Consider the following 10,635-nt stretch of genomic DNA (forward strand, 5'->3'; position numbering starts at 1 on the left):
ATAGGATGTTACTTTTACTATTACTTAGACTATTGATAAACTAATGGTTATGAAAGTCCTAGAATAATAGTAGCTAGCGGCTACTAAGGCCTATCTAGATTACCAGGAGCTACCGGATGATAAGGTTCTGACTAAAGTAGTCTTGAAGTTCGCTCTAAACTTATATTTTAAAGATATCTATCTCCTAATATATATAACTATATTAGAGTATTACCAGCTAGTGTTTATCTATATAGATAGTGTTAAAGCACTATATATTAAGCCAATTATATATAGAGATATAGTAAGATATCTATATAAAGACTATGGTTATTTAGGTTACCTAGGACTAAATAGAGTTATTTGTCTATAAGGATAGTAGCCTAATATAAAGAAAGAATTAGAGTTAGTTATAAAGACTTATCTGAATTACTAGGTCTTATAAGGCCTGAAGAAAGGCCTTAAATAGGAGATAGTGTAATACCTTATTACCCTAGGTATCAGGCTGTTTGTATATTAGGGGATTGATCTTATCGGTTATCTACTAAAAACCCTAAATAGTAATTATTAGATTATTTCAGCGTATCCGGGACAGACCAGAGGTAATGACGTCACGCAGAGGATGTCAGCTGAACAGGGAATACCAAGTTATAGGGGACTTAGGAGGAAAGGGTAAAGATAAGACCAAAAGATCAGATAACACGGATCAGATAGAATGACATATGACCAAGCTGGATCTAAACTTAGGATGGAATAGAAGGAAAGAATTAAATAAAGATACTACTGATCCCAAAAAGATTGAATTCGATGCCCAACTAACTAAGGGGTAAGATCAGGTTTTATAGAACATTAGACTAAACAGATAAACATAAGACCAAAGGTCTCAGAACATAGGATAAAAGATCCACAGAATCCGAAATAATCAAGTCTTTCATCTCATCTTGTAACCATTGGTCTTAACAACAGGGTTCGGGTTGCGAATCTTCTCGGACGAGAGAAGATGATCTTTGATCTGATGGATCAGATCAAAACAATAGCCATTCATTCCGCAACAAAATGGTTGATCGCAGGATGAATTAGTCAGCACAATCTTTAGACTAAAAGAGCCACTTTTGGTCCCAGAAATTCAGGCAGAGAATCAGCCTGAATTGCTGACAGATTATTATAGCTATTAATTATACTACTAGATAGATATTAGTATAAGCTATGCTAGATACTACTAAAGAGATACTTAGATAATTTATATATAATTAGATATTTATGAATTATAATATACTAGAAGAAATTATCTCTGACTATAGTAAGAACCTTCTTGGTAGTATAGTATAATACTATATTAACCTATTAAGAAGCTAGTACTATATAACTACTTCTTACTACCCCTGTACTAATAGAAAAGTAGAGAATTTTAATAGCCTATTAGGAAAGATACTTATAAAGTATCTAATAAATAAACTGATAAAAGTATAGGATCTATATCTTTAATAAGTGTTATTTGCTGCTTAGATCTATAAATATACTATTATAGGGTTTAGTCCCTTCTTCTTACTATATAGTTTTCAGTGTGGGGAAGACAGGACCAAAGGTGATGACGTCACGCAGAGGATGTCAGCTGAACAGGGGCACCAAGCTACAGGGAACCCTTCGGAGGAAAGGGTAAAGATAAGACCAAAAGATCAGACAACACGGATCAGATGGAATGACATACGACCAAGCTGGATCCGAACTTAGGATGGAATGGAAGGAAAGAATCAAACAAAGATACAACTGATCCAAAAACGATTGAATTCGATGCTAAACTAGCTAAGGGGTAAGATCAGGTTTTATAGAACTTTAGACTAAACAAACATGAGACCAAAGGTCTCAGGATATGGGACGAAAGGGCTACGGAATCCGAAATAATCGAGTCCTTTCATCTCATCTTGCAACCATTGATCCTAACAACGGGGCTCGGGTTGCGGATCTTCTCGGACGAGAGAAGATCATCTTTGATCTGATAGATCAGATCAAAACCATATCATTCATTTCGCAACGGAAATGTTTGATCGCGGGATGAATTAGTCAGCATAGCCTTTGGATCAAAAAGGGCCACTTTTCATCCCAGGAATCCAGGCACACAATCTGCCTGAATTGCTGACATTAGATAAGTAAAAGGAGGAAGATATTTCTTGGAATATGGTATTGCTATAGAAGAAAGATAGTATATATAGAAGGGTTGCTACTAACTATAAGTGTATATTAATAAAGGGCCTATTGGTTGTTATAATATCTATATCTATAAGAAAGTAATCTATATAATAGGCTATAATTACTAAATTATAGAGAAAGTAGAAACTTTATATATTTAGACCTAAAGGCTATTTATTTATATATTTATATTATTTTTATATGTAGATCTACCGGTTAGGAGATATATCTTATTTCAGAGGATCTTAAAGAGATAGAGGAAAAATAAAAGAAACTGACTGAAGTATAAAGGAATAAATATTGGCTGATATAAATAGTAGAGATTAGTTAAAATCCTTAAAGGGATTTGTCTCTGGAGCTAGAGGAGGAGTTAACTTCTTATTTAGATTAGGAATAGTGCTAGTATGGATAAGCTTATACTAAAGTTTCAGCGTGGGGAAGACAGGACCAAAGGTGATGACGTCACGCAGAGGATGTCAGCTGAACAGGGGCACCAAGCTACAGGGAACCCTTCGGAGGAAAGGGTAAAGATAAGACCAAAAGATCAGACAACACGGATCAGATGGAATGACATACGACCAAGCTGGATCCGAACTTAGGATGGAATGGAAGGAAAGAATCAAACAAAGATACAACTGATCCAAAAACGATTGAATTCGATGCTAAACTAGCTAAGGGGTAAGATCAGGTTTTATAGAACTTTAGACTAAACAAACATGAGACCAAAGGTCTCAGGATATGGGACGAAAGGGCTACGGAATCCGAAATAATCGAGTCCTTTCATCTCATCTTGCAACCATTGATCCTAACAACGGGGCTCGGGTTGCGGATCTTCTCGGACGAGAGAAGATCATCTTTGATCTGATAGATCAGATCAAAACCATATCGTTCATTTCGCAACGGAAATGTTTGATCGCGGGATGAATTAGTCAGCATAACCTTTGGATCAAAAAGGGCCACTTTTCATCCCAGGAATCCAGGCACACAATCTGCCTGAATTGCTGACACACCCTCCCATCTTTCACACCGTGATAGATGTCAGAGAACTAGGCGGAACCTCCATGTTCAACCTTTGGACGAAATCTCTGTGTTTCTGTGGGAGGAATTGTTTCGTCAGACCATCAGCTAGCATTTCAGATGAAGGGATCCAATTGATCCGAAGTGCTTTGGTCTGAACTTCTTGTCGTAACCAGTGCCGATGAATGTCAACATGACGCAATTTTGTTGTGTAAACAGACTTTGATCTGATCATCAAGTCAACTGTAGGCTTGTTGTCGCAAAAGATTTCCATCTGAACCATCGGATCAAAGGTGATTGATCGGAAGAAACGTTTGATCCAAAGAAGTTGTTTCCCTGCTGCAGCTAGGGCTAAAAGCTCAGCTTCGGTAGTTGATGTTGAGACCGTTCGTTGCTTCCGGGCCGACCAATCAAACGGGCCACCGTACAGGGTGAAAAGATATCCTGATGTGCTCTTTCGGTCCGAATTATCGGCAAAGCTGGCATCAGAGAAAACCTTGAAAAGTTGGGATGGATCGGTTCGTCCGTCGTAGCAAATTGCAAGATCTTTGGTCGCAACAAGATATGAGATCAAATGGTCAACAGCGGTCATGTGACGTTCGGTTGGTTTCGTCAGAACACGGGCAAGGGCTTGGTTAGACCAAGAAATATCTGGTCTCGTCCAAACGCCCGGAAAAAGGGTTGATCCATTCTTCCCCTGATATTGTCTAATATATGAGATATCAGACCGAACAACATCAGATGGAAGAATATCAAGTTTGAAGTTTGTCGGAAGCGGAGCCGACGCGGGTCGTTTTGGTTGCGGGATATCATATCGGGCAGCCATTCGTTCGATGTAAGATGTTTGATCGATCCAAAGTCGTCTGGTAGGTCGATCACGTGTCACACGAATTCCGATGAATTGGGTGAGTTCTCCACAGTCTTTCATCTCAAAAGCCTCTTTAAGCTTTCGTCTTATCTTTTCTGCATGTGGAGCAGCAGACTTGGGATAAATGCCAAGAAAGTCGTCAACAAACACAAGAATAACCATCTTTTCATCCGAATATAGTGCAGGATCCTCTGGAGATGGGATGAAGCCAAGTGCGGAAAGCATCTTCTTGACATCATCTTCCCACTTCTTCCCTGCAATTCTCAGACCATAGACAGCTCTTTTCAGACGTAAACAGTAACCTTTTCGTCCGAACATCGGTGGGTATTGGACAAAAACCTTTTCGTCCAATTTGCTGTTTAGGAATGCATTGACAGCATCCATCTGAAAAGTTTCCAGGTCAAACGCAGCAGTGATTGCCATCAAACATCGGAAAGAACGGGATGTAAGGGTTGATGTGCTTGAGTCTTGATCATCCAATCGTTGCATGTCGCCTCGGACGCATAATCGGGCTTTAAATCGGATAATAAAGCCTTTTTCATCCAATTTATAGTCAAAGACCCATCGCAAAGGTATCATCTGATGTCGTGCACAGCGTTTTGGTCCATCAGATTCAGCACATTCATCTGAACATTGGGCTGTAATCATCTCAATTTTGACTGGTTCCCAGGCTTCCATCTGATTCATTTTGGCAAATTCAACTTTCATCGCATCTTCGAAGTCACGTTTATGAGGGTGACTTGCGACCAAATGCCAAAATTCAGGCGGCGGGGGGGACACTTGTCACGTGGACTTTCTTTGGCTGGCTTTTCATCGCAACATTGTAGGCATGTAAAAAGTTTGCTATTCGAGCACGCTTTTCATCCGGTGTATCATCAGGGCTTTCATCCAAAGATCTCTTCAGGGCACCAGGGTCAATCATCTCAATATCATAGTCTCGGTCATGATAAGGTGGTTCGTACAATGGATATTCATCTTGATTTATCCCATTGTTATTGATCTGAACCTCGATTCGTCCCATAGGTCTAAGATCAGATGAATTGTTATCTGCCTGATGTAAGTTCGGGTAAGAAGGATCCTCAGGGTCAGGTGATCCTTCTTTATCAGATTGCGGGGGAGTATCCGGTTGATCTCCAATAATCTGATCTTCTTCTTTTTCGTCGCAAGTCTCTTCTTCGGATGAACTGTTTTCATCCAATACTTGCTCATTTTCGTCCAGATCTCCCATAACGTCATGGTTCTCTGGAAATGTGTCAAACACATTTTCATCTGATGTTTCGCTTTGGTCCAATTGATCCCGGAATGTTGTGTATTCGGAGATATCCAGGTAATCGACCACTTTCATCGAATCATCATACAAGGGCGCACCCTTTTCATCCCATCTTTCATGATGTTTGTAGAAAGAGGTTTCGTCGAATTCCACATCACGGGCTTTAATCACTTTTCCTCGAGGTAACCAGATCAACCAAATATTGGATGAAACATATCCAACCAAATAGCCAATTTGAGCTCGTACTTTCATCTTATCCAGGCGCGGAATATTGATGATCCGTACATAGCACTTGCACCCAAACACTCGGATATTGGATAAATCCGGTAATTCAGTCATATGACCAGGCTTTTGGTCCAATCGGTCCCACAAAGTTTGATGAGGGGTCTTCCATCCCAAAGTGCGGCGCGGGGTTCTGTTCATCACATATACTGCGCAGGCGGCAGCATAGGGCCAAAGAGATATTGGTAACCCAGAACATTGGATGAAACGGCGTGATAATTGGACGATAAGGCCTCCATAGCGTTCTGCATATGGGTTCTGTTCGGGCTGATCTATTGGGGTAGATTCAACCACCCTCCCATCACGTGACATGTGTTTGATGAAATTAGGTAACGTCGTATCATTGTCGATGTGGATTCGTCTGATTTTCGTCCCATATTGCAACTCAATGTGTGCAATCATCTCATGTAAAGTGTCAGGTGATGCAACCTTTCGTCTGATTGCCTTCGCAAATTGGTATTTCGTCACAGGGCAAACACAGTGTGACAAATATTTCATCCCATCAATTCCTTGTTTGACAAACACTAAGTCCCAGTGTATAGCTTCGAATGGATAGCCATGGCGTTCGATCGGAACACGTGACAACTGTCGGTAAGAATCAGATAACTTACATGTTTCACATGTTTCATCTGATGTCAAGTTCTGATCGATCCGGACTCCAGTGGTTGATCCGATAAGCTTGTCAAGGGTCTCTTGTCCGATGTGGCCAAGTCTTTGGTGCCAAACATCACGTGACGTAGGTTTTTCAGGTCGAGAATAGGATGAAAGTGCATGGATCGTTGCACCCTCCGATTTTTGATGTGAAATTTTAAGACCAATGGGGTCTTTCTTGCCTTCCATCGGATGAAAGGGCTTTTCAGAGGATATAGGGCATGTCAGCTGTTTGACAGCAACTCGTGTGCTGGCAGAAAGGTCAGACGGTAGACCATCAGCTGTTCCATCCCATCTTATCAGGTAGACACCGGATCTTCGGTTCAAACGGCAAACAGGCGTTCCATCCGATGTCTCAAGGGTTCGCTTTCGTCCATTCAGGAACAATTTCGAACGTTCTGCAATCGATGCAGATATCAGGTTCAGATGAAAACCAGGGGAATAACCCACTTTCAGAAGGGTTAGTGGCTTTCCATCCAAAGATTCAGTAGGTCGGACCAAAACAGTTCCGATCCCAACTATCGGTGTCGTCGTATCTCCAACGCAAACATCAGCTGCATAAGGCTGAATGTCGGAGAAAAGATCAATATTATTGCAGATATGCAATGTTGATCCAGTATCGTACGCCCAGACCTCATTTGGTCTAATCACATGATTCGTGGCGTTCGAAATCGGCAGACTCGCTGCAAGGGTTTTCATCTCATCAAGTGGTGACTTTTTAGATGAAAGAGTCATCCCAACCATATGTCCCTTTTCGTCCGATGTTTCAGCTGATCCAACAGGGTCAGCTGACTTTTGGTCCGAAGAAATTCGTTCTTTGGCTCTTTTCATCGCAGCTCTCAGGGTCGAGCTCTTCTCCATCGCTGTGTCAAACTTAGTCTTAGTTTCATCTGATAGCTTCCATCCATCTGGTCTCTTGGCAGGATTTAGGACAGGACAATTAACAAATGAATGTTTGCCTTCTCCACATGGGCAGGAACCAGAAAACCTCTGTTTGGTCCCTTTTTTCTTCTCCTTTTCGTCCGATGTCTGGGATGAGTCATCTTCGCCCTTGAATGTAGCATTAGACAAGAACTTGTTCAGACGAATAGTCGAAGATGAGATATGATCTCGGTAGATCCTCAATAATCGGAGAAAAAGAGATTTGATCGGATGAATCAGGGAGATTCATCAGAGAAAACTTCCAATGTGTAGCAAAAGAATCAGATAAAACAGTAATAGTTCGGAGAAAATCAAGACAAACTTTCTTTTCAGTTCCCATTTCAACAATTTGTAGGGTTTTCGCCTCAACATAGGTCGATTCCCATTGGTCCAACCATTTCATGATGTTTGATCTTGGGATGGTACGAAGACCAATCCATCTATCAGCCATCCGCTGACTTCGGAGGATAGAGTCGGGATTAAAACGCTCATATAGTGATCTCATAATCACATGACTGTTTGACTCTGATCCAAAGAGCTTCCGGATATCAGATGAAACGGTGTTCAGAATTGTGATGAAAATATTATCGAGGGCAAGTTTGGTCTCTTTCCAATCATCGATAGTACGTTTGCTTCGACCTTCCAGGCCAAAGAAGGTTCGGGCTTGCTCGGGATTCGCCGCAAGGTATGCATCTTCAGACAGAAAGGATTTCGTCTGATCACTGGCGCTTTTCGTCCCAAGTTTTTGGTCTGAAGGTTTGTCGTAGTTCGGGTAAACATCTCGTACGGAAAGAAGTTGTGGCTTTGGTCCCAATTGAGGGGGATAAGCAACTTCCGGATCAATATATTTCCAGACATCAGACAAATTGGCAATTGCCTGAATGTTTGATAACCACGTGATCCATTGGTCTGATGTAGTGAGAATGGTCTGAACTCGAAGCTGTACGGTCGCAGGTTTGGAAGACATTATGAAAAGACAAGATTAAGGAACAACAAATAAGGGGTAACAAGATGGTGTAAAACAGGATAAAACAAGATGATCTTTCAGATCAAACGGGGGATATCAGACGGAAAAAAAAAACGTTTCGTCTTAATTCTAGCTTGGTAGCGTAACCGGGCTCATAACTTTCAGCGTGGGGAAGACAGGACCAAAGGTGATGACGTCACGCAGAGGATGTCAGCTGAACAGGGGCACCAAGCTACAGGGAACCCTTCGGAGGAAAGGGTAAAGATAAGACCAAAAGATCAGACAACACGGATCAGATGGAATGACATACGACCAAGCTGGATCCGAACTTAGGATGGAATGGAAGGAAAGAATCAAACAAAGATACAACTGATCCAAAAACGATTGAATTCGATGCTAAACTAGCTAAGGGGTAAGATCAGGGTTTATAGAACTTTAGACTAAACAAACATGAGACCAAAGGTCTCAGGATATGGGACGAAAGGGCTACGGAATCCGAAATAATCGAGTCCTTTCATCTCATCTTGCAACCATTGATCCTAACAACGGGGCTCGGGTTGCGGATCTTCTCGGACGAGAGAAGATCATCTTTGATCTGATAGATCAGATCAAAACCATATCATTCATTTCGCAACGGAAATGTTTGATCGCGGGATGAATTAGTCAGCATAACCTTTGGATCAAAAAGGGCCACTTTTCATCCCAGGAATCCAGGCACACAATCTGCCTGAATTGCTGACACCTATAGATATCTAAACCTAAAGGATCTAAGAGACTTATACTATAGATAGCAGAATATAATTTTCTAAGAACAGAATAAGTAGAAGAGGGAGCAGAAGAAATATAAAGATCTTTAATAGATATAGAAGACTATAACCTCTTATAACTAGCCAGATACTCTAAAAGCGTAGCCATAAAGGGTACTAAAGAATCTTCCTAAAGGAGATTATAATAAGGATTAAATAATTATAGTAGAACCAGGATATCTTTGGATAGGGCCTCTTAGAATAAGTAGCGTCTGCTATTACTATTAGCTATATAATAAGTATAAGAACCCTTAAAGCAGAGAGATTTAGTAGTAAGAGAAGAAATACTAACAATATAGAAGGAAAAAAGACCTTACTTATTATAATAATAAGTATATAGAGTCAAAACCACTAAACCCTATTACTAGATAATAGTAGTCTTTTATAACTATTTAGATAAAGCGTAGACCTTTAAGAGATTATACTAGTTAATATTACAGACAGGAGTAGGGAGTAATAATTTCTTCTTATGATTAGTTATGAAATTGGTAAGAAGAGGATTGGTGAATAGAATAAGATGCTTTACAACTATATTAGTATCCGAAAGAATCAGATAGGTAGCGATATACCACGCCTTATATATAAGATTAGGGTTAGAAGCTATTAGAAGGTTAGTAAAAAGATTCTGAAAAAGATAATATTAAAGAGAATCGAATATATCTATGATGATATATAATCATATAAGAAAGGGTCTGGAATTAGTAGACTAAGGGAGCAGATAGGTGTTACGAACCGGCTGTCAAGCAACGTGAGTATGCACTTCCAAAGTGTTACTTACCGCAAGCCGTTATCCTGCAACTGTACCGTCGCCGTCGCTGGGCCTTACACGGGCTCGAGTCTATAGGGATCCTTGCACGGCAATGCTTGATTAGGGTGTCCGCTAGCAAGTCAGTCACGAGTGATGGAATCACGAGTGAGCTCCCAAGCTAGTTTGAGGTTGGTCTTCAAAGGTTCGACTGTGATCAAAGTATCTGAATTGCTGTACTGTAGGTCTCAATAACAATAGAGTAATAATCGCGAAGAACTAAATACATGATGGTAATGAACGTCCCTTATATATCCAGTCCTTCCTATCATCCTGTCCTCTGTCAGGACAGGTCCGTTCCTGTATCAGGTCAGGTCCGTTCCGCTGAACGGACAGGACCTATTGTTGGAATAGATCCTTGGTCACGTGTCATGGGGCCGGGAGTGGCCTCTCATACACCGTCCTTCCCGTATAGCCAGTATATGTTGCAATGGTAAGCCATAGGCCATATCCGGCTTCCTGTTGGTGCCTCAGGCACCACTGTAGCCCTGCGCCCCCTTGGGCCGTGTGTCCGTTATGGCTGGTCGTCCGTTCTTGGCCCGACCGCCAACTGATTGGGTCATAGTAGCTCCTGGGAGATCCCTCCGTAGTGGGTCCGTAACAATAGGGTTAGACCTTCCTAATCAGGAAAGGTTGTCTTCTATATAGATACCACCCCCCCTGATCTGGTCTTATCTTTTCTGTTTACTAACAAATAACTACAAACAAAATCTCTGATATTTACCTGTCTATAGTAGATCTGGACCATAGATTCTGATAAACCCCCTAGAATATTCCTACTACCCTGTTTACCGCTGATTAATGGTGTTTACGATCGTTATGCTATGTTTATCTTATAGCCAGCCCCGGAAAAGTTTTTCTCTGTCTATAGGCCTAAAGATA

The 10,635-nt window shown here is 41.0% G+C and overlaps 1 protein-coding gene across 1 annotated transcript; it reads right to left on the reverse strand.

Moving 5' to 3' along the window:
• Window positions 1-4,811: 4,811 nt before the first annotated feature.
• N7483_009091 (uncharacterized protein) lies at window positions 4,812-8,142 on the reverse strand (the record flags this gene model as incomplete). The annotated part of the gene is made up of 2 exons (XM_057092518.1): window positions 4,812-7,328; window positions 7,498-8,142. 2 exons carry the CDS (start codon window positions 8,140-8,142, stop codon window positions 4,812-4,814), a joined length of 3,162 nt encoding a protein of 1,053 aa, XP_056943692.1.
• Between the last annotated feature and the right edge of the window lie 2,493 nt (window positions 8,143-10,635).

This window comes from Penicillium malachiteum (genome assembly GCF_028827825.1).
Source record: "Penicillium malachiteum strain IBT 17515 chromosome Unknown utg000004l:1.0-4883003.0:1.0-4884900.0, whole genome shotgun sequence".
NCBI lineage: Eukaryota > Fungi > Ascomycota > Eurotiomycetes > Eurotiales > Aspergillaceae > Penicillium > Penicillium malachiteum.